Source organism: Cebus imitator, unplaced genomic scaffold (assembly GCF_001604975.1).
Source record: "Cebus imitator isolate Cc_AM_T3 unplaced genomic scaffold, Cebus_imitator-1.0 Scaffold37, whole genome shotgun sequence".
NCBI lineage: Eukaryota > Metazoa > Chordata > Mammalia > Primates > Cebidae > Cebus > Cebus imitator.
The window spans coordinates 9,195,343-9,221,501 of record NW_016107352.1 but is presented as its reverse complement, the minus strand read 5'-3'; the positions used below and the strand labels follow the sequence as shown (position 1 = coordinate 9,221,501).

At 34.1% G+C, this 26,159-nt stretch overlaps 1 protein-coding gene across 1 annotated transcript in view; it reads left to right on the top strand.

Moving 5' to 3' along the window:
- The window catches only part of THSD7A (thrombospondin type 1 domain containing 7A), a 493,191-nt gene that overhangs the window by 191,785 nt on the left and 275,247 nt on the right, over positions 1 to 26,159 (top strand). The window contains exon 2 of the mRNA XM_017525230.2: positions 10,905 to 11,736. Within this exon, the coding sequence (XP_017380719.1) occupies positions 10,905 to 11,736 (832 nt within the window). The remainder of the gene's footprint in view (positions 1 to 10,904; positions 11,737 to 26,159) is intronic.

The window sequence follows — 26,159 nt, the reverse complement described above, 5'->3', positions numbered from 1 at the left end:
AGGGACGAGTAGCCTAAAATACAAAGTTACGTGGACTTCAAAGCAATGGCAAATGGCTTATCTAGCTGATTAGAAATACGGAAGTCTGGAGAAATTGCATATGAGTGTTAAATGACAGTAGATCCAAAGGGAAGATCTTTGTGGACTTTGTTAATGCCCATCAGGGAACATCTGCAGAGTTGAGTATCTAGGTAGGCAAGAAATTTTTACCTGTGGATGTCAGCCAACATTTTGCTTCAGACTGGCCATTGTATCAGGGATGGGTGCTATGTATGGACACAGCAGTTCGTATAGGCTTCTTCTCACCAAGGCTGGTCAAACTACTTCAATTGCTAAGAACCCATCTGTAAGAAGCAACCAGCCAATTGGTTATATCACAAACTTCCTACCACGAATGGAACAACAGTTCATTCTTATCAAAATTGATGCTTACTCTGTATCTGCATTTGTCTTCTATGGCTACAGTGGCTTTACCACACCATAATTAGAGAACTTGCAGATATCCAGTCTCTTGGTCTTATATTCTAAGTATGTATAATATTGCTTCATTCAAAAGAATATCTCTTATAACAAAGGGACATGACAAGCAGCAATGACAGTGAAATCCACTGGACTTTCTACATACCTCATTACCCAAAAGCAGTTGTTCTAATTTTAATAGTAATATTGCCCAATAAAGGCTGAAGTTAAAAAATAACAAATTGCATGATTGGAGAAACATTTTCCACGATGAGCTAAGCCAGTAAGCAAAATATGGTGCTGTGCCATAAAAGCCAAGACATAAAACTCTTGGCAAAATAAAACTCTCAGGCAAAATAGGATTGGCCCGCTTTCTGTTGTTTCCCATGAATCACTTCAGGAATTTGTGCTGTCTATACACACAATCTTAAACTCCGCTGAACTGGAGGATGTAGTTCTATAGGGGAAAACCTATACTTGCAGACATTGGACTGGCCATAGTATTGAGAGAGACAGTCTGTGATTCATTGGACTTAATGGTAGAATGAGTGGATCTGAGTGGTGCAAAAGACAAACTATATCGGGAACTGCCTATGTGCTCCTTCAAGCAATTTTATGCAGTGGGGAACAGGAGTCAAAGAAGGAATGTTCAGTCATTCTATTCTGTGGTCTGGCAGATCTGAGATGCATTTTGTAAGTGTCCTCAGAAGGTCCCACGAAGTCAAAACCAGGCACCTATAGCAGTGAACAATTTTATTACATACCCTTGCACTGGCTTTCCCTTGATCTCTTTCACTTACGCTTTTGTGCCTTAGCCCTGCTCCATAGAATTACTTCTAAAATAAACTAGACAAAAACAAAGTAGAACTTTTGGGGTAATCCAGGACAAGACGGTATGATTTAAAATTGATTAAGATTTCACTTACTATTTTTATCAAACCCCCCTGAGATAGAGTGAGAATTGTATTAGGACTCCTTTGCCTCCAATAGCTTAGCATCAGGTCAGACTGCTAAATATGTATTCTCCAAAGACAGCTCACTTTTGGACAATTGTAATGGAACATCTGTAGTTTGATATGGGTAGAAAGTTTTGTACATTTCATATTTTTGAGGGAAATGTTATGTGGTTCTTGGTGCTATGCTTTGACACCAATTTTAAGACAACCTATTTTAAACACTCACGAAGAGGCATTTACTAGATTTGCTAGTTGATGCCTTCAATCCATTCTCTAAAGCAGCCTATGAAGACTTGTCATGTCCACTGAGATACGTTTATTACGATCAACAATTTCTATCCTTATTTCATAAATAATCTGCTGCCAATAACATATATAGTGAAATGCTGTATAACTCTCAAGTTCGCTTTATGCTTTTTGGTTGTTGTAATTATTTGGGAAGTGGGGTAAGTAGGAAGTTTGTTTTGTTTTGTAGATTGACAGTGCAACTGTTCAAATAGGTCTTTTAAAAATTGTCATATGTATTAAGACAGTATCACATTTTGTTATTTTGAAATCAAGACTCTAACAATCTCAGATTTTTTTGAGTTTATGAGCTTGAAAGGAAAACCTTGACTTAGCAATCTGCTAACTTGAAGAAGAATTTTCTCTAAGAAATTGTTTTTGCATCGCCTTATTTGCATGAGACTTTATTCAAAAGTTGGGAACTTTTCCCGATAGCACCATAAACTCTCTAACTGGATTGCTCAAATACGGTTTATATAACTGCTATTTGCAGGGTGTTTAAATGCATCCAATGAAACCACAGAACTATTTGAGGATGTGATGGTTTTATATTTTCTTCAGATTTACGGAGATTGGACAGATTTACAGACTGGACAGAATAACAAAATTGATCTTGTTTATTTTTCATATCTACTACTTGATGCAAAGATCAAATCAGATAATATATGTGAAAATACACTTCTATATAAATAAGAAATAAAATATAGCAATAAAATAAAATATAGCAATGTAATCTGGGGATGTGGTATTTAACACACCTCTTATTGAGATGTTCTGAGGCTGTCTGAAAGGCACCTGTAAACCATAGGCATGTGCATTCCTGATAAAATTGCCTAACTCTGTAGAAAATAAAATAGAAGTCTGCCTTCTAACAAACTTGAAATAAACTTCTGATGGCTTTAACATATTTAAATAAAATAAATCTATAAAGAAGATTAAACTTTTAATGTATGTGTGTATTTATAAATCTCCGTATTTAAAAATATATTTCAGCTTAAAAATCAATGAAAGTAATATACTATTGTGTTAGTAAGGCTCTGCATCTGAAAAACAGAAAATAGTATACTCAAAATAACACAAAACACTGACAGGAAATACGCTTTAATGGTCAGAGAAAATGTTAACAGTTCAAATAAATATATTGAGAAAAACACATCCTTGAGAATGCTGGAAATATAGAAACCAATTAAACAAATAATTTATAGGAGAGGAAATTGTTATGTTAAAAGTCATATGTAATGAAGATTTAACTAAAACAACAGTGGATTTGGGCATATTCATCAAATTAACAAAATAAAATATAAAAACCAATGCTGAGCAGGGTGTAGTGATAGAATATAGGTTTCTACAAGGTTCTTTGAAAACTCAATTGGGCAACAGGTATTTTAAAACCTTAAAATTGTCAAATGCTTTGACTCAGGTTTTCACTTTAATGGAGTGTAACCTAAGGAAATTGTCACTGATACATGCAGACTTTAATATACTGTCACTTGAAAATGTGAATCTTTTTGTGTGACAGAAAGGCACTTCACAACTGTATCACAAACATTTCTCATAATATTGGTACTTAGCTTATGGTTCAGGTAGAGTTAGGAAATGATGGGAGCTAATGACATGGTTCATATTTCATTTCTAAAATGAGGAAACCAGAATGCAAAGAGGTTAAGTAATTTTAAAGGAATATTTAACATAATAGATCCTAAAAATAGATTCTTGTGTTTAGCATTGTAAAATCAGCTACCCTAGTCACTGAGTCCTCACTCATTTTCTCATCAGATTTAAACAGTCTGTTCTAATTTTGTATGTGTAATTTGACATTCTTATATAATTTCTTATTAAAGTTTAATTAATTTTTGAAGATGAAAGCTCAGCTTGACAGCCACAGTGATCTCTCCTTATCCGCCAAACTGATTTGTCATTTGAGAGTTATGTTTTAAGATTAAATTAAAACTCAAGTCAAAGAAGCTACAAGCTCTCCTCTTGTTTTTCCTCTGAAAGAAATTTAAATCTAATTTAGATAAAAAATATTCAAAATGTATTTTTGTATATTCAGAAATCCATACAAAGGGTTCTACGAGGCAGAGCACATATATATAATTAAATCAACTCAATTAGTATAATTTTGAATGGGACAGTATGCTAGGCATTCAGATCACCAGTCTATGGGACTATTTTAAGACAAACATTTAAGACCACATGTTTGCTTCTATCTATGGCAAAAAATCATTTAAAATGAGCAAATGAATACATACTAGGCGAAAAGATGTTCTGATGCTGAAAAACAGGTAAGGATATTATGAATTCTTCAGCTTTGACATCTTTCTGGAAACCACCATATACAAAAGAATTAAGGTAAAGAAATTAAGACTATTTTTTTAGTCAAGTAATGGACTCTCCAAGAAAATAAGCACGTAGGATTTCCCCAATAGGAGCTCGCACTTGGAGGAACAGCGATCTGTAAATATTAGAGGTTGAGAGAAATGTCTTCAGGAATTGCTGTTGGAAGGGCAACCTGGCATATTTTGGTGGGCCCTTTTGTAATACTACATATATCAAAAGCTTGAAAGTGTGCAAAAGCCTTTCACCAAATTATCTGACTGATGTACAACAATGGAGTTTAATTATAGCATTCTTTATAATATTGGAAATAATCAGGAAAGACCTACATGTCCACTGATAGAACATCAGTTAGAAAAAAAGTCATGGTAAATTGATACAGAACTACACAAACATAATATAGATCTAAATATGAAAATATGAAGAGCAAAGGAGATTATACAACTGTCTAGAAGGTTCAATCTGTGTGTGTGTATGTGCGTGTGTGTGTTGTATCTATTGAAACTGAATTATTTTTATAGCATATTGTGAGTTAAATGGCAAATTATAAAACAGCTAATTGATAGCACAATTCTACATTTATTTTTAAATAAATTTGTATTCTAATTGCTCAGAAGATGACAGCAAAATATGATGACTAAGATTAGTTATCTTTGGTTTATGGAATTTATCAGGAACTTTTCTTTCCTATTATTTAACAGTAATTTCTAATCTTTTTACAGTGATTTGGTTGGGTAAAAGCAAATAGAAATTTTGTTTTAGTTTTTTTATTGTATGTTTTAAAATAGGATTACTGCAAAATATGATGGCTAAGACTAGTTATCTTTATGAAGTTTATCAGGAACTTTTCTTTCCTATTATTTAACAGTAATTTATCATCTTTTTACAGTGATTTTGTTGGGTAAAAGCAAATAGAAATTTTGTTTTAGTTTTTTCAATTGCAAATTTTAAAATAGGATGTGTAGCATTCAAGAGGCAGAATTTAGTATATTACTAAGCTGTTTGTGTACTCCTTGATCTTAGTAAAGTGGGACATGCTGTTCTGTAACCAAATCCAGGAGGGGAAAACACACTATCTCATCTGAAGGATGCATATTTAGTCAAACAAGAAACTGGCTCATTTGAGAGTTTTATAGCAAACAAGAACAAAAAGTCGTTTGCATAATTTCTCATGCTCCTTTTATGGTGTTTCTCTTTTATAAGGCGCTTTGGAACAGTTGCTGGCCACCTGTCAATAATGTGGCCTTTTATAGACTCAACCTTTTATTGTTCTCATGCCCTTGACATATAAAAAGCAGTCTTAGAGAAGTCAGTGTTGAATATGGCGGGGAGAGAGTAATTTTAAATTTAGAAGGCTGTCTTTTGTAGACTGAAATAAAGAGACAGTTTTGAATGACATCAAGAGAATAGTCACGTTATAAAACCCTCTTTAACAGGAATAAAAATAAATTCATTATTTTATCAACAGTTTGGTGAAGTTAGTGCAGAATTATATTTAAAGCACTAACCTAAGAAAAAGTGAGCCAAGTAGCATTCATTTAAAGTTTTTACCACAATTTTGCATAATTTTACATTGATTCCAAGTGAAAATATTTGTATTGTGAGTCTATCAATTACACACAAGTTTGGGGCATATAAAACAGTTGCTTTAATTTCCTTTTAGTGAAGTAAGACATCCAGTGTTTCCCTCTGGATTTACATAAAATCTGTCAAGCTAAGTGTTCTACACATATTTATTGACCCACATTGTAGAAGAGCTTTGTGTGATACTGAGTAAACACCATCCAGCAAATCTATATGCAGGAATACATTTCCATTCATATGGGGTATTATCCAAAGCCTCAAATAGAAAGCTGCCTATCCTTTATTTTGCTCAATTAGATTCCAAATTCCTTCTAAATGATCGTGAACAAGAACAATAAAAGAAGCAAGTTTTGAACCAATGATAATTCTTACTGCTCTTTTCAAAAACCAAACACTACTCCCCCAGATCTTCTACTACCACTGCCTCCCACTCTTAGTAATGTAAGATGCAGAGCTGAATTTTAACATTTATGCAGAGACATTTGCTGCACACTGTCATATTTTAATTGGTAGAGGATTTCATGTTTTTCTTGATAGAGTTTATGTATTGGGTTTTCAAATTGTACTTTAAAACATTTGCACCCCTTGAAACATGGTAGCTAATTGGGTTAACAATTCTCAGTTGTCAAGAGGAGTTTTAGATTGGTCCATTTCTATTCAATTTGGTCCCTTTTCAGTGTGTACTTGTGTCAAGACTGCTTGGAGGGCAGAAGTAGACAGCCCTTCATTGTGTGTACTGTGGGGAAAATCTGATCTTTCAAGAGGTTGGTTAATTGGACACACATGTGATACCCAAGGTGCAATGAAAAGATAAGAGCAGCTAAAGCCTACAAGGTGGATGACGTGTTTTTTTTAGGTTCAATCATGATTATATTTCCTCTGCTTTTGCTGGTGCCTTCATGCATTTTATTGTTTTCCTTTAGCCTCAGTAGGTATTTTTATACATCTCCATGAAGTTTTCTCAGGATATGTTATCTGCTGGTTCTGTGTAAATATAATTGGAATAAAATAAATTCCACAGTGTTATCTGTGAGTAGCTGGTTAATAAAAATCTGTGATAATACTATTAAAATGGGAATTTAAATATATTTATAACATATGCTTTTCTGAGTTATCTAAGCAAACTTTAGCAATTATTATGCCTTATCTATATATAATAGTATTATTGAATTCAATCATTTATTCCTGCTGGCATTGACATTACAAATATAATGCCTTGGATATTAAGATCTGTAAACTAATTTCTCTCCTTTCTGAACAAAATTATTGAGGCAATTTATCCAAAAGGAAGTCATGGAAATTAAGTGACATGTTTAAACTATGGAATGTAACTGGTTATTCCATTAAATTAGCAAAAGTGCAAACCTTTCACAAATATAACTAGCTAATTAAGCATATGTAAAAGATAAATACACACATATGCATGTGATATTCCTGGTATTCAGTAAGGAACATCTAAGTAAGAACTATCTTATGATGAATTCTGAATTTGAATTTGCGATAACACTTGTCAATATTTCTATATATCAAACGGTAATTTTTATATTAATTGATCAAAAAACTATTTTCATTGACTAACCAGCCTCTGCAGTGGAATCAGCACTGTGAAAAATCAATAGAGAACTAAGTGATTAGAAATGTTCTTGGCTGAGAAAATTTAGTTTCTCAAAACAAAAGAATGAAAATATACTCCCTGACCCCTTTAGGGAGTGCATTTTTATTTTTTATAAAGTGGGAAAAGAACATTTGATTAATGATGTTATAAGTAAGATGCCAGTATTATTAAACTTTTATATGAGCTGTTTTATTTCTTAAGGCATTTATACATCTTGAGTAGAAATAAAATACTATATTTTTAGGTGTAGCTGAAAATCATTGCAGAAATATGTGCTTTTAGCTAGCTCTGAAGGCAAGAGAATAGTCTAGTAAGAAATACTGTAGTTGACACCCATGATCATCTGAAATCTGCCTCTAAGACAATGATAATTTCGGAAAAACATTGTGTATATTTAGCTATTACTACAATGGGTAATGGAAAAATTAGAGGTTCTCAAGATTACACTGTGGTTCTGACTGTAATTAAATATAGATCTGTATTTTTAAGTTATGTCACTAGTATCTGCTTGTGTTTTCAATAATTAGATAAAAATCAAAAATCTCTAGATAATAATATATTGGAAAGGCTTAAAGGAAAAGCACATTTTGTCTTTATCCACAATTAATTTTTCAAATGGCATCTGTTGAATCATAAATTAATTGGAATTATTTTCTTGATTTGGTTTCTGATTTTATTCATTCATTCAAAAATATTATTGAACTTGTTCTACGTGTTCTGTCTACATTTGTTGCAGAGGGTAGGCAACGGCCTGTCCTCAAGGGGCCATATATAGAGTCAGTCTAATGCGATAAACAGATATTAAATATTTGATAAACATTACTAATTATACTACCTTAAAGTGTGACTAACATTTAAACATTATGTGAGAAACACACACGGTGCTCTGGAAGTGTGTAAAAAGGGAGCTCTCCATAATTTGATGTAAGTAAACTATGAATCATTTTCAAAGCAACCATCTTCTACTTTTACTTTAGAATGAACTTAGAAGTAAGCCAGATTTTTTTACTAAATTTTGGTTTGTAAAAGTTTAATATCTTCACCAGTCCTTATCTTGTCAAGGGTAATTTTCAGACTTAAGAGTTGACTAGTGTAGCATAGTTCTGTTTCACAGTTGTTTTAGGAAAAAAAGTTATTTTGAGCATGTTTGTTTTTCTTAGCAATTACATACAGACTTGAGGTCAGTTCACATTTTATATACTCAGATTTCTGTAATAAAACATTAATTTACATTAATTTGTAAATCATATCTATTGGTAATAATGAAGCCTTCCCAAAAATGTACAATTATGTTTTTTAAGTGATAACTCATAAGTCCATTATAAAAAATCATTTATTTACACTTTGAAGATAAAAGACTAATTTTTTTCTTGTAACCACAATCTGATTAATCAGTCTAACTTCATAATTAATTTCAAAAATTAGAAAACAATAATATATCAGGAAGTTCAACTAAATTACATCTGGGATTTAGAGTCTGAGCTAGTACAAGACGCTTATATTTTCAAATTCAGACTTAATAGCAGATAGTTTACTCCTAATTTGAGAGTCTGATATAAATATGTTTTTATATGCTGTCTTCAGATGGAAAATAAGGACCAATGTTTTGTTCAAGCACAGTGAGGATGGGGAATAAATGCTAAGGATGTGTGGAATTAATTCTAAAATTTTATGCATATTACTAGGTTCTCTTATTAAGAAGTGTCCTAGGTTCTGAGTATTTAGAAAGTCTTTAAGAAAGAATTACCAGATTTGTGAACATATATTTTTCAACAAATTAAAAATAAGATTAAAGTATTATTAGGTGGATTGCATTTTGACAGATGCAACAAACCCACTGGCTTTCTAAGCCCATAAAGTTTCAGTATTTACACTTCAAGGAGACTGTTCCCCAATATCCTTGAGTATTTTGTATCCCTTGTAAGTATGTTACGTCCCTTATAAGCATGAGTATTTTACATCCTTATAATTCTTTGTATACAAACTTCATAAAGGAATGATATGGGTATGCCAAGTATCTAATATTTACTTTCATGCAATAATGATTAGTTAGAACAATATTTACAGCAAGTCTCTATTCTATTTACAACTCCATAATGACATTTGCAAGGAAACTCTCAACGAATTTTAAACATCTTTCATATTAAACAAAATTAAACGTTTAGATTAACTATAATACGCACATTCTTTATTTTTTTTTTATTTGTATACTAAGAGTTGTTTTGTACAGAAGAAGCTGAGGCTACAACTCTAATATCCAAGATAAATCATATGACTAAAAGTTGGAACTGTAATCTAAAATACAGAATGGCTTTGTTATTCATTAAATATTTAAACTTGGCAAATTACTTTTCCTTCTTGTTTCCTGTTTTCTCATCCATAGAATGAATCCATTGACCTACTTTAGTGGGTTACACTTTTCCACAGTAGAAATCTCTTGCAGACATAATCTTATGCATAATCCCCACGTGAATAAAACTGAATACTACAAATAGAGTTTTTCTTACAAAAGCAGCAATGAGGGAGGATGGCACGCACCAGTGTAAAGGTGTGAGGGGCACTAGAGCTCACCCCACGTGTTGATCCTCAGCTTCCCACGCAACAGATAGAAAATGGCTCTAAGGCACATCAAAGAAGTTCTCAAATTTGTGGAATACTTTTTGAAAATCATGTAATCATATGATTTTTAAGTTTCTTTATGATTCCAAAATAATACAATTCTCAATTTCATAAATTGGGGCCTGTCAAAGCACTGAAAATCATAGCATCTACCTTAGAAAAAAATAATATGTGCAAATATAAGATTTAAATCTATTCTAAGAAGGATTTCACAGAAAAAAAAACAGATTTCATATTAAAGCCACTGATATAAGTATTCCATAAAACAGCTCTATAACACCAAATACTTCATGTTTAAGAAATGAGTAAATAAATAAGACCCCAAGTAACCACTCAATGATTAGAAAATTGCAAAAATATTTTAGTTAAATTTAAATTCCCTTACCCAGCTCTACATTTCACTGGGGAAATAGGAAAAAAATAAATTTGGTAAATTTAAAGGCACATTTACGCACCTAAATGAAGATTTTTGCTTCCTAGCTTTGGTAGCCAGAAAGTGAACACTTTAAGGTCTACTAGCACGCATAATATACAACTATTAGATCCTTACAGTCATAGTCTATGAAAATAAAAAATGATGTAGATCAGAGCAAGTTTCGCAAAATAGTTAATTGTCCAGGAAGGGAAATGCCTGCAAGAAGTTCTTCACATGGGGCCATTTTCTTTGCCCGTTACTGAAATCGATTTGATGCTTGTGAGGCAGGAGTAATGAGTTTTCCCTGTGACTAATTTCTGATGTCCTTTATCAGCAAGGATTTCTAACTACCTAAAATAAAGGAAATGAACTAAACCAAACTTTTAGTAATCCCAAAAGGACCCAAAGAGAAATTGTCCCAGCAGTTACCTTATATAGACTCTGTGACACAGCTCCCCTTTTGCAGAAATTCTTAGTGCAGATCATCACTTTCCAACAGTCGTGTACAGAGACCTACTTTATAAGACCTCAGGGAAGTTAATGTGCTAGGTCTTGAAAGGTCTTTCTGGAATGTGAAGTAACGGGTAGTTTTCTTCTAGTAGCACTGCTAATTTTTGTGTTGCAATTTTTGCAGGTCCATGGGGCCGATGCATGGGAGATGAATGTGGTCCAGGAGGCATCCAAACGAGGGCTGTGTGGTGCGCTCATGTGGAGGGATGGACGACGCTACATACTAACTGTAAGCAGGCTGAGAGACCCAATAACCAGCAGAATTGTTTCAAAGTTTGCGACTGGCACAAGGAATTGTATGACTGGAGGCTGGGACCCTGGAATCAGTGTCAGCCTGTGATTTCAAAAAGCCTAGAGAAACCTCTTGAATGCATTAAGGGGGAAGAAGGTATTCAGGTGCGGGAGATAGAGTGCATCCAGAAAGACAAAGATATTCCTGCGGAGGATATCATCTGTGAGTACTTTGAACCCAAGCCTCTCCTGGAGCAGGCTTGCCTCATTCCTTGCCAGCAAGATTGCATTGTGTCTGAGTTTTCGGCCTGGTCCGAATGCTCGAAGACCTGCGGCAGCGGGCTCCAGCACCGGACGCGTCACGTGGTGGCGCCCCCGCAGTTCGGAGGCTCTGGCTGCCCAAACTTGACGGAGTTCCAGGTGTGCCAGTCCAGCCCCTGCGAGGCCGAAGAGCTCATGTACAGCCTGCATGTGGGGCCCTGGAGCACCTGCTCAATGCCCCACTCCCGACAAGTAAGACAAGCAAGGAGACGTGGGAAGAATAAAGAACGGGAAAAGGACCGCAGCAAAGGAGCAAAGGATCCAGAAGCCCGCGAACTTATTAAGAAAAAGAGAAACAGAAACAGACAGAACAGACAAGAGAATAAATATTGGGACATCCAGATTGGATATCAGACCAGAGAGGTTATGTGTATTAACAAGACGGGGAAAGCTGCTGATTTGAGGTAACGTTTTAATTTCTGTTAACTACACAGGCCTGTCAAGATCATGAGTACCTAAGACATCCTGTACTATTTAATAACTTCTAGATTACATACAGGCACAACCCAGGATTAGCCACCCCCAGATGTAAGGCTTCTGAGCTTGTGCGAGTTTCTCGGTGTTGTTTCTATTGTGCCCATGTTTAGGCCATGTACTACTTAAGTTATTTTGATTTTCCTTTCAAAGTCTGGAGCAGGAGAGATTCTTCATGAAAAGATACTGCTTCTTCTCTATGAGTAGACAGTGCTGCTTCCCTATAATAGAAAAAAAAATTTGCTTAGAGGCTGGAGTATTGGGATTTTAAATTCAGACACTTATTTTAGTCAGTTAATAGAAAAAGGCATACTTATAACCTCTGCAAGTTAACAGCATTTTCAGAATTACCCTATAAACAAATCTGCTCTAAACAACAAGCCAGGGAGCTATACCTAAGAATAATTTTCTTGCACATTGTATATAATGGAATTATTCCCTTCAGAGAAGAAAACAGCAACCAGCCGAAAATAAGGTAAGTAGAGGGTATTGGATCATGAGTAGCCTCATTCAGGAAACATGTAACTAATTAGCTTCATTTTCTATACAGAAATTAATTGACAAACTACCTGGGTGCATAATGACTACATTATGAAAACCTACCTCGTGTGTGATTTACATGTTGTGAAAATAATTTTCATTGAGGATTATCTGAAAGACATGATGTTCTCTGGGTATTTTAAATGTTGCTCTTGGATAAACCAGAACATCTGGGAGTGGCTTATCTGGATATTTGCATAACTGCTTTTTCAGAAATATTTATGCAGTTATGATTTGGATTGAACTGAAAGAATTTATAGAAATATCAGTAAGAATTGTCTATCAGATTGATTGTAGAAATAGCATTGAAAGTGTCATCAACTCTGTCAGTCTTTTCTCTTGATTGAAAACATATGATAAATTTCCCTGAAGTTTCAACCTCACTGCTTTTGGTGAACAGCTGGATTGTTTTTCCTATGGCCTCTGGAAATCTTGTAACAGACAGCATTTGCATGTTTACTTCTGTTAAGAACCTAAATAGGACTGTGTGGCATGCCTGTTGTTTATTAACATATCTTTAGCTTTATTTAGCTTTATCTTTTTTCTCACCCTATTTTTTTTTTTTTTTTTTTTTTTTTTTTTTTTTTTTTTTTTTTTTTTTTTTTTTTTTTTTTTTTTTACCTATTCTTATCTACTGATTTTGCTATGTATAGATTTTGAAATCTGGTTTAAATTGTTTTGGTTTCAAATGATATAAATAGATAAACAAAAATTGATTGGTCTAAGTCAATAACTTTCTCCCATCTTAGAGTTCTGGTTACTGTTTTTAGAATTTTTGCTACTCTCTCTTCTCTTTGTATTGGTACGATTGCATTTTATTTCAGCTGTACAGTAATTTGCTCTTTTTCTATTCTACTTCTGGTCCTGTGGCCTTGAATGAAAGCTGTTTGTTCTGCCTTTATTCTCTAGGATTCCTTCAACTCCTTAAATGTGTGTGTGTGTGTGTGCGCACCTCTGATTCAGTATCATGCATATTTTTAATTCAATTCCTGTTTAGTTTTTTTCTGACTATCCTTATTCAGGTGATTTCCTTATCCCTTTTCCCGAAGTATATTACAGTTATGTTAGTTACTTGGCTCACATCAAATAATTGAACGAGCCTCCAAGGCAAGTTGAGTTGTCTCCTGCTGTCACTGGGTTAGCATGCTGTAGACATTTAATTTAATGTTGACTACTCAATTAAAAGTATAATTAGGATAGTAGTACCATTGCATAGAGCCTAATTCTCTTGACTAGCAACTTGTCATATAAAGTATTCTTAACTGTAAAAGGTAGTTAACTACTAAAGGGATCACAAAGGGGTGACATTATGTTATAAGAAAGATATATCTGGGCCGGGTGCAGAGGCTCACGCCTATAATCCCAGCACTTTGGGAGTGGGGATTAGGAGTTATTTGAGTGAATAACTCATAATGAGAATTCAGTTATTTGAATTAAACTAACATATTAAAAATGCAGAGCTTATCTGGCAGGAACTTATGTCCCATTAGAAATACCATATATAACTTTCAATAAATCAATAGTTGCATATATGTTCTGACTTATTACAGTATAGGATAAACTTTATGTTAAATAAATTTTTTGTTAATATTCCTATTATATATGAATTATAATGTGTGATCAAGAAAGTCCTAGTGAAGAAGAGACAAAAATCAGGTATTTTGACTTGTGTCCTGCTCAGATATGATCCCATGATATCAGTGAAGCCAGTAAAGTGAAGAGTGAATCAATGACATCACCAAACCACAGGGCCACAGATCAAGACCTTAGTGATCAAATTTAAAATGTTTTAGCTTCTGTCCAATCCAGAAACAATTTTATCATGTAGGAGAATAAAAATAATTTAATATGGCTAAAAATTATGTTGTAATAACTGCATAAGTTTAACTGAATAAACCTAAGAATCTGGGGAAGCAGATCACAGACAAAAATAATTTTAGCAGAATTACTGCTAAAATGTTTAAGTTAACGATGATAGATGTGCCCTGCTTTCCGCTTTCCAAAAGACCAAAATCAGTCAGAATGAAAAACACAAAACTCTCTTCTTTTATGACAGCAGGAAACAGTCAAAGTCCCAAAGCACGGTTGATACAGAAATTGGGCTAATGTGGTGAAATTAGACATAAGTTAAGGAGGAAGCTTAGAATGGCATTATATGTTATCAGCTTTCATAAACACTCAGAATCTTCAAGAGTAACCTGAGCTTTCTGTGGAGACAACCCAGTGATACTTCCTTAGTACGACGTGGTCTGTGTCAGTGAAAAGGGCTGCTGAAGCATAGTTGAGTTCTGCTTAAAATCAGAATAGCGTAATACATGAAGCCCACCATGCCATTATTGCTAACGAAAGACTATCAGCTTGACAGACTGAGGGGTTAAAGTTTTGACAACCAGTGGAAGATAATTCTAAATTATTACACACACACCAGGACACTGGAAGCATCCCTGTAAACCATTGACTTCCAGCCAGGCTGCGTAAAATCTTACCATGACCAAGAGTTGGTATAAAAGTATACCAAGTGTTTCTCCAGGAAACCAAAGATGTTAAGGGAAATATGGTTTTCTGAATTCAAAACAGAAAGAATTCCAGTATTCAAAAAAGAGATAAGAAAACAGAAGGAGTTTAAAAGTAATCTGTCAGAGCTCAAAAAATAGATGGAGGAGAGTTATAAAATAAGAACAGAAATGCAATTCACATTAGAAGCAATAAAAATGTTTTTTTCTTGTAAACCTGTTTTAGTTCTTTGTAAATTCTGGATATCAGCCCTTTGTCAGATGGGTAAACTACAAAAATTTTTTACCATTCTGTTGGTTTCCGATTCACTCTAAATGACCATTTCTTTTGCCATGCAGAAGCTGTGGAGTTTGATTAGGTCCCATTTGTCTATTTTGGCTTTTGTTGCCAATGCTTTTGGTGTTTTGGTCATGAAGTCCTTGCCTATGCCTATGTCCTGAATGGTTTTGCCTAGATTTTCTTCTAGAGTTTTTATGGTGTTAGGCCTTATGTTTAAGTCTTTAATCCATCTGGAGTTAATTTTAGTGTAAGGTGTCAGGAAGGGGTCAATCTATATAACCAATAACCAATTGGTTATTGGCTATATAGGTCAATTGGGTCAATCTATAACCCCAATCACAGAAATACTCAATCTACAGTTAAAGAAAAAGAAAAATGGAAAACTGAAAAAAAGGAAGTGTCCATATGACAAATATATACCTCAAGGACACAGGAAGCTAGTACCTGAAGCATGAAAGAGAGTCCTCTAAAGCACCCAGTGGCACAATCCATGAAGCTTATTCACAGCTCTTTTTATCATATAATCCAATCTGCTGGGAGGAAAGAAAAGACACAGGGAATCCGGGGAAGGTCTCTTAAGAGATGTTCCCCACCCTAGAATCACAGAAGTATAGCTGTTGGAGAAATTAATCAGAAATATTATTTTCTGACCTTCTGGCTGAGGGAAGCTGTCAAAGGTGGAGTGAAGGAGGAATGGGGAGAGAAGGCAGCCATCTCCAGACTACAGCAAGCACAGCCTGTGATTGCCATTGCATCCCCACCTCTAGAATGCTCTACCTGACCCAGCTCACCTTCTCAAATAAAGAACCAAATGTGCGTATCAAAGAGCAAGGAACAAGGATGGCATCTGCTCTTAGTAATACTAGAAACATTTAATAGATGTCATGCCTACTTGTGCAAATATCTTCCATTTGAACCCACCTTGTTTTGTCAAATTGTCTGACAAGGACAATTAATGGTAATTCTAATTCCAGGAGAAGCGCTTCAAAAAAGTGTGGGAAATCCAGCCCAGTGAATTCCTGAGGGAGTAAGACAGATTCGGATTTAAAAGAGATTTCTGTTGGCTAAACCAAAAAAAAGTTGAACTATCCAGTTTCTAGATAATTCCATAAAGTGGATACTTCAGGCACAAATGCATAGGATAAGCATAACTGAGTAAAACATGAAGGGGTGCATAATCTAATAACCTGTAGAAATACTAACCTGTGGAAATACTAACCAGTTGTTCTGGCAAAAATTATAATTCAAAAATAACTTGATTTCTATTTTGTTAAAGGTGAATTTTCATCTCATTTGTTTCATTTTTCATAAGTCACTATATAAATTCAGCCTTAGCTTTTCAGATAGTAATGAATACTACTTCTTAAAGTGGCTTTCTGATTTTTGTTTTCTAAGCCCAGCCTTCTCTGGCATACCCTCTCGTCTTCAAATTTAAAACTGTTGAGCAGAAAATTGTATTTATTCTCGACACGGCTTATCTCTTTATGCCTGGTTCTTATTTTACCTTAGAACACTAGTTGTTAATTACTCCAAACTTCTGTTTTAGGATAACTTTCCAGAATGGTGATATCAAACATGAATATAAAGCACTTGCTTTATAACAGTTGCAGAGCTGGCTGAATCAACAAGAATGGAATTGAAGTAATGGATAATTAGGAGAAATAAATAATAAATAAGAATAGTAAACCTATGCACTCATGGCTACAGAGTATCGAACAAGCCATTTACACTTTCTGGGACCCAGCTTTCTCATCTGTAAACCATACGTGTTCTGGGATAGGCAGTGAGGAAGGAGAGAGGGAGGGAGCCTAAATATAAATCTCTAAAAGCCTTTCAACTTTTGTGATTCTAATGAACCCTGAAGAAAAACTGTACCTAAAATTGCGGACATAAAATCCTATATATATTTGTTGGCAGAGAGTTAATTAATTTTCAACATGGTCTACAAATGTTTCATACTGAAACATCGGGGTGAATTTCTATGCAGTGCAAATGGACTAAGACAGCTCTCAGCAGTCTTGGGAGTAACTGCAAGGTTATCACTCAGTTGATGAGCTACGCGGTTCCTGAGTGCCCATCCCCACGCTACGAGTGACTTTGTGAACCAGTAAAATTGCAAATCTAATCCTAACCTTACCAAAGAGAAGGGAGAAAATTGCCCACTATTTAAAGTAACACTCCTTTTAGGTTGTTCAGAATCCATTTATAAAATTACTACTTCTAAATAGCAGGCTTTTAGATCTTCAAACTTTCTGTTATATCCAAAGTGTCGAGTTGCCTGCCAAATACTCATCATGTCTCGCAAGCTTGCCTCAGCTGCCTGTTGGCCACACCCAACTAAACAGAGTCAATATGCCTATATTCTTTGGTAGACAGTAGACGGCTAAAAAGAACATTTTAGTTTTCTTAAAATGTCAAGTTGACCAGGCAGTATGTTATGTCTGACCTTAGATAGAGTGCACTATTACTCCATCCCCATCTTGCTCGTGTGTCCAGAGGCTGATCTCTGAGCAGTGTATTCATAGGCTTCAGAACCTTCTTTCTCATTGGATTCTACTGATGGGAGAAAGCAGCAGTATATCAGAAGGTGGGAAGAAGACTATTCCTGTCTGTTTCTGGCTGAATTCCCTTAGCAAAGGCTCCTGCCCCTGTCCAGCAGTCCTCTCCTCAGCAAAAGGTATACTTCAGATTCTAGTGAAACCCTTTCTCTTGATTTCTTTACTGCTATAGGGTAATAATCTTCCTATAGTTGATAGCCCCAAGGTGCTGTACCAATCCTCTATGCCTACAATTTTGTTAATAATCCTTTTACGAAACTCTTCTGAATTAACCCATGTGAGTTTACACTCTGTTTTCTGCTGGCTGTCACTGATAAATAACAGACATGTTAGAGTATAGTGTCAGAACTGGAGAACTGCTCCTATATCATTGTTAGTTTACTTATCAACTAATTAATTTACTATGCATTTATTTACTTATTTACTTTTTCATTCAACAAAACTAAAAGTATCAAGACATTCTGGGCACTAGAATATACAGACAAAAAGACAAAACTAAGATCATACTCTCAAGGATCTATATTTTATTATGGAAATAATGTCACAAAAGGAACAATAAAATGTTAGAGGTGCTATGTTATGTCTAGAGAGAGAGAGAAAGTGCATGCAAATAACAACAGAGGTAATAAGTTCTTTCTGGAAGGGGTTTGAAAGGATCAAGAATGGCCTCCTGGAGGGAATGCTGCTAGAGTTAAGGATTAGAAGGCATGCACCAGGTCTAGGATGGAGACGACCAAGGAATATGGGTACAAAAAGAACAAAAGCACTGAGATTTGAAGCAGTAATGATTCCTGGTGGAAAAATACTGTTTCTGTAGGTTGTTTACACCTCTCGAGGTTAGATTACAAAGGGAAGAAGAACTAGGCTAGAAGAGAATGGGGAAAACCTACAAAGGTCTTGGAAACCTATAAATATCTTGGAGGTCAAGTTTAAATATTTGGTCTTTATATCCTGCGGGTCTAAATATTTCCTCATTTATTAGTAACAGGGTTTTTAGCACATCCCAATATATGTATGTTTATTTATTTATAAGTTATATACATATACTATTATAAAAGTAGGTTATATACATTTTAAAATCACAATAATTAAAAGTTTAACATAAAGAAATAAGGAAGTAATATTTTCCTAATCACTATGGCTTTATATTATCTTTACTTAGAATTGTAAAGCAAATTATTCATGAGGAAGTACATTATTAATGATAGTGATTTTAGCTTATTTTATCTACAGTAGTTTATTTTTATTATATAAAAAAATAAATTCTCTTTTTACAATCAGTTAAAGGGAAGTACATCCATTTTCTTTCTCCTACCAAAAATATTTATATTTATTTCAAAGTGATGGAGCAACTGGACAGTCAGAACATATTCTTCACTAAACCAGCATTGAAACCCAAGACAGCTGGTATGGCCAAAATTATAATTCGAAAATAACTAGACTTCTATTTTGTGAAATTCCATTGAACATCTCTCATTAACTATGAAATCTTTATCTTCAAACTTATGCTTGAGTTTATGCACATTCCCTATTTTGATCCATTCACGTGTTATTACCCAAATTTGTTTCTATTTACTTCTGCTCCTTTCCTCAATTTTATTCCTTAAAAAGGTACTTTGCATTTTAAAAACTGAATAACTCATTTATAGTATGTCAGTTCCAAGATTTCATGAAAAATTTTTTACATCTTGAAGCCACAAAGTTCATCACTATCAATTAATTGGTGTCAGTGATGGCAAATTAGGGGTTAATATTGTCCACGTCCACTCGTAAACGTCTAACAAATTCAAACCACCAGGATCACTTCTCACATCCTAAGGTATCATTATCTTATCTTGGACAGGATGTCTTCACTTTTCCTTTTATTTTTCAGGAGTATTTTTAAAATCACGTTATTGGGGTGTGCTTGATATATGAAAAGTTGTACATATTAAAGGTATATAACTCAAGGAGTTTGGGAATGTGACCTTGATAAAGTCACTAAAGTTAAAAATCATCAATTGAAATACATTTGAATAGCTGATGAAGTCATCAAGGTTATAAGCATATTCATCACCTCCAAAGGTTTCTTCCTGCCTCTTTTATTATTATTCCATAATTACTAATATTTTTATTATTTTGCATTGTAAGAACACCTAACATAAGACCTTCCCTCTTAGGATAATTGAGGTAGACAATCTACTATTGGGTATTTCTGTTTTCAGTGAGTACAATTAAATAAAAGAGGGTCTTAGGTAGTATTTTAAACCTTTGATGGATTTAGGGAAGAGACTACGTGTAAGTCATGTAATAGACATCACTGCCTAATCATCCTCCACATGAACTTAAAATAAGGTTCATATCATTTTTATCACTTTTCCTGGGAGTGTTAGTAATATCTCCCATTTAATTGTTCTATTTAGCTCTCTTGCTTGAGACACTGTGAGAGAAAGTTTCCTATGGGAGCCTGGCTGCTGACTGGGGCAGTGACCTTGCATTTCCTTGGCAGCAACTGTGATCTTGCCCATTGTTTTCATTTATTTGCTGGAATTCTACTGGCTTGATGTGGGTAGTATTGAGTTTCCCTCTGACTTGAACAAGAATAGTTTTAAATAGGAGGAAATACTTTCAAAAGAAAATCCAAATTCCCATGAAAAAGAGAATTTAATAAATCATTCATGCATTGTTTGTATAATCTAATTAAGGACATGCTCACTCTTTTAGAGTCTGCTAACACATTATATTCATAATTCCATGTGGTTTATCTTATTTTCTTCTTTTTAGGCCTCTCCTCATACTTTCATTTTGCTAGATTCTTTATTTTTTTTAATCTCATATCATTGTAGTATAAAGGGATAATCTAGCTGTTTCCCAAAAGTTGCCTTGAGAGATGCTTTCTTCTCTACTTGGTGCAAATATGTGGTCACTGATATTAGATAAAAGATGTGAGCAAAAATTTGGGTAGTATTTACCAGTATAGCAATTGAATTGTAAGTGAACAAAATACTGCTGTGCTTAATACAAGAAGCCATTGTTCTGTAAGGATTTTGGAATATTGACACAAGCATTTACAGTGTAACATACTGGAATAAACAAAGCAAGTTTTTGAAAAAGAAAAATTATGGCTAAGTTTGAGATTATGCAACAACAACAATAATCAAATCATTTTAAGCTTTCAAAAGGCTACATATAAGCTGGATCACAAACAAACCTACATAAATATGAATAGACATATATATATTCCCATTAACAGATGGGTAAGAATGGAGACAGATGTTGAAACAGATGCACATCCTAACTCTGAAATAACAGATATGAATTTGTCAGAAATTATTTTCAATGGTATAAAATTGGAATATATTGGAATTTTATACAATATATTATATACTGATACACGTTGGATTGTAAAAAGGTGTTCAGATGCTGTTATCAAAAATATACTTCTCTGGCTCTCTAATCTAACAAGGATCCCATATAATGAAATTAAATACAAAATTGGTGAAGGAGAATATAGTAGGCACTACATAGTTCTAACTCTGTATAAAGCCTTATGCCAAACTTTGATGCCTTTAATTCTGTTTATGAAAGACAAGAGAAAAATAAATAAATAAAATTACTTTAAATTACTGTAATTCTGGGTTGGCCTAGAGACTTTGTATCTTTTATGAGTTGAATAATGTAGAGTTTTTACTTGGTAAAAATAAATCATTAATGAAAGAATAAATCTTAGATAAAAATGATTAAAGTTTTTGAGAGAAAGGCTGCACCTATATTTATTAGAGTCATTTGATAAGGCAGTAGAATTTGACCAAGTTCCCCCCAAAAATGGTTAGAACTTACCTAAGTAGGGTATGGTGGAAAGACTGAGCATTCCAAGTCAAACCTCATTAAAAATAAAAATCTCAGAAGGAGAATGAGTAGATTATCTGTAAAAGGCAGTGAAGATGCTGGTATGACTTGAATTAAAGGAGCAGGTGGCAAAAGAGCAGTAAATAACTTTTGAAAGGACCCCAATGACCTTGATGGGAAGGCAGAAAAATTTGGCCTTTTCTTCAGTAAACTGAGACAAAATTATGTTCATGAACAGGAGTGGTATGCAGAATGGATTGGAGAGTCAAATTTTAGAGTTTGGACAGCCAGAAGTAAGACCATGGTTATAATCCAAGAATGGGGTTAGGAAAATCTGGATCAAAGTAGCAACAGTGGCGACATTGAGGCCAGATAGACAACACTGGGTCAACCTGAGAGGAAATTCAACCCTGGCAGTTTTAATTTAACACTTTAATTGTATCTTCTGATGTCTGCCTGTAACCAGCCTCCAACCTTTCGAGTTCTGATAAACAAATGGCAAAATGCTAGGATGATTTGGTTAGTGCTGGCAAATACTAGAAACAGAAGGGAAAGAAGTTGCCTTTTCTATTCTGTTGCTCTGTTATTTCATCGTTCTCAAATAATATGCATCAAATAACATACAGACTTTTTAAATTGGCCATTTTATTTTGAGTCCCATGTCGTCAATAGACCGAAGTCAGGGACACTCTGAGATGATTTCAAATAATCAGAACACTAAAGCTGATCCCAGGCTGTGTTTGTTATAACCTTTAATGACGCTAACAAATGATGTTTCCTTCTATTCCTTATTCAACATAGACACGTATTTCACTTTTCATGCTCATATCTGCTAGCCAAACTCTACATGTTCCAGGTTTGATTTTGCTGAAGAGGGAGAGATGAGGGAGAAAGAATATTTTTAAATAATCACTTCACTCTAGTTACCCCCACCCCACATTTATTTATTTTCTCTAATCCTGAGCTGAATAGAAGAGGAAGTCTGCCATGGGGTGTGGAGTAGCGTTCTTTTATTTTACAAGAGGAAATCGGCCGTGAGATTGTGGCATGGCAATTTTTTCTTTTAGATGATGAATAAGGAAGGAGGACTTCTAATCAAGGCATAATACGGATTAGTGGGGGTGGGAAAAGGGTAAGAAGCAAGAGATGCTACTGAGTATAATGAGGCACTCACCCCCAGGGTCATGCAAGTTCCTTCTTAAATTCTGTTCCTAGGTACTTCTTTGCTTTTCCTAGTTCCACCCTAAGTGGGAAGAGGAGTGAGCTGGCTCATTGACTGAGGAATCTCATGTTCTCTCCCCGCAAAGACTTCATCATCTGTTTCTGTATATTTATTCAGCAAATTTTTAGTAATCATCTATTAGGTACTTAATTTTTCTTTCCTAAGTCCTAATAGCACCGACCTGGATGATTGCTACCTTCTAATTTAGATAGTCCACGAATCTAGCAATATTTTATGTAGGTATAAAGCACTGAAGGATGAATTTTGACCAGGTACAAAATTATGAATTACTTTTTCTTTGAGTTTAAACACCTTCCCTTGTGGGAAAATATTTAAGTCTTCAACTCTGTGCCTTTATTTTCTCCCACAACTACGAAGATATCTCTAAAACCTTTCTATATTATAATATTTTGGAGCTTTTATTTAGTCAAAACTTAACTTGGCTTTTATTTTGTTCCTCTATGTTTACTGGTTATTCACTCTTACAAAACAATTCATATAATCGATTCATGACAATAATACATGGCCATTCACTGTGTTATTTTAGAAATTAATATTAAGCAGAACCATTTTAGACATTCTGCCAGGTTAGTAAGAGAGAATAAGGCAAGTGAAACCCTGGTGGTCCTATTTAAGACAGCTCTTTGGGGTAGTCTGAAGCAGTAGTGTACCTATCTGCCAGGAGCTTAGAAACTAAGTTGTATTTGAAGAATAGTTTTACACAACTGATATGACATAACACCAGCATCAGATTCAGATGGCCTGGATTAAGGCAGAACTTGACAACTTGTTTCTTAATTTTAAAGTAGGTATAAAATCCCTGCTTTACCTGTATGTCAGGATTATTGTAAAGATAAAAAAAAAAATCATGAATGTAAAATTGCCATGTAAATTGATAATGCCAAGAAAACATGAATTTTGTTAATAATAAAAATGGCTTTAAAATAATTAGTAAAGATAATTGAAAACAAAAAAGAGCAAAATTCTCACCTTCTTAAGTTCTTTAAATCTGTTTCAGAAAAGGCAGCCTGTAACCAGCCTCCAACCTTTGCAGTTCTGATAAATAAATACATAGTAAAGAAAAATCAATGTATATGTGATATATATGTATATATATATATAATTTGGAAAATTAAACACCATTTTTAGATCTATGTACCCTTCAAATTTTAAGACCAGACCAGTATTAAGAAGATAAATGTTTACTTTGTAAATATATACATTTTACTATAAATACGTCTTTCCACTAACCTTACAAAATCTTTTTCTACTCACACTAGCCTGAAAAAGTGCTTTAAATTCCAGAAGCATCCAAATATCACTAATATGATGTTATCTTTAACCACATCCAAAGCACAAAATAAAACTGTCCTTGTGTAGAAGCCATGTCATTATGGCAAACATATTTGAAAATTAGTTTTGTATGATTTGTGATATTCAACAAATCCAATACAAGTCTGTGACAGCCAAGGTCATTGAGTATTTTGATCTTCAAAAAAATCATAGAGCTTTCTTTGCAGAGAAAATTATTGTTATCCTGGTTTTTCATTACAAAACCACTTATAGATGCAGAACTTTATAATTATTTTTATCCTTAATTATTAATAATTTGTTTCCTAATTAGTAAGACACTGCAATCAGAATAATGCTAGATAGGAAGATGCTTTGTTTATACTTTTCTTTCTTTAAGTGCCAAGGATTTGTGTCTACAGGAATCTTATAATAAAGACTGAACTCTGTGACTTAGTTCGGAATAATGTGAGGTTTTCCATATAATAAAAAAGATAAATCAGAGAAAAATAAGTAAAGTAAATCAAATCTGCAATTTAAAAATAAGATAAGAAAATGAGGATTGTGTTAGAAATTGTGGAGAAATAGTTACTAAAGGAATGTCATAATAAAAATCATTTAAAGCTTATAAGCTAGCTTACCAGAAGGAAGGGAAAAGGTAGAAAGTAGCTAAAAGAAATTAAAATCAATAGGAACTAGTTTAAATTGAAGATATTGTCATGAATGGGATACAATGTCATGATTTGGAAATGCAGTGTTGAGTGAAATGTATAATGGTTTATGTCATGTAAGGTTAATTTTGACAACTGTAAATCAGACTAGGAAACACTGTGAAATCATCATGAATGATGCATGGGCTGTGCTGTGTCATCTTAATGTTAGACTTGCAAATTTGATTTCTGAATCTGCAATTTGAACACCCAAAGCAATATGTTGTGAGATAAATCCATTTGAAAAGAAAACATTGCCTAATGTAATTTGTGAAGTTTCTGGTTAAGAGTGCACTGGTGACAGATCTGTGCAAAGCTTCATTTTACCTCCCTTTTCATTATGAGGCTGGTAGTCTGGAACTGAGGGAGCCAGAGGAGCAAGTGAGGCTGAGAATAAATTGGGAGTGAGGGCAGTTGTCCTACATTATTGCTATGGATAGAGCTGAATAGTCCATAGTGAGCTTTTATTGTCTATCAGGGACATTTACTGAGAGTTCCTGATGGAAAAGTACAGATTGATTAAAAAACAGTATAGTTCTACCCTGTTGGGGGTAAATGAAGTGCTTCAGTTGTGCTAGGCTAATTTGATTGTGATAAGGATGTGTTTCATGTCAGTCATGTGTAGTATTTTGTTTAGATCTTGAACTTGAGATTGTCTCTCTAATTCCTGTGCCCTTTCCTCCACTGTTGAGAGGACTGTGAGGAGTGGCTCAGCCACTGGTGGTTACCCAGGATGAGAGGAGTGTTGCCATTCAATACCTAGAAAATACAGCCTGTGAAACTGTACCCATTGCTCTGCGTTGGTCATCTCTATCAGAAATGATCATGTTGGTGATGTCTCTTTTTAAAGTTGGAATTTCAGTTATGTCTTTATACCTGTAATCCACTCACAGGCATTACATTTATTATTTTATTAGTGAAAAATGAATGATAGTACTTCTACATATAATTAAATAAATTCATCTACAACAGTAACTGCAATGCCATAGATATATTAGTAATTTTTTAAAACATTTTTGTGAATTTTTTCCAGAAATGTTTTTAAAGGCAGGATAGATTAAAAGAAAATACTTTAGACTTCTAAAAAATGCTTTAAAAAAATAGTAAGAGGCCAGTTTACGTCAAAGAAAGAAAATGATTGTTGAACATTCAAAAAAAATACAATTTGGGGTATTTGTAGAGGAGCAAAGCTGTGAAGTAAGAATAAAATTATTAATTAATTACCTAGTTTTTTGAGAAAATTTATCACATTATTGATCATGTTTGTCAACCCCATGGTTTATTATTGCCAACTTACTCTTTTTATCTGACAGAAGTAGACTAGATATTAAGGAAATTTCAGCCCCAACTAGAACCTTGCTCTGTGTTAAAGATGAACAGCACCTGATAGAGACGTGTTGTATCGGGAATTT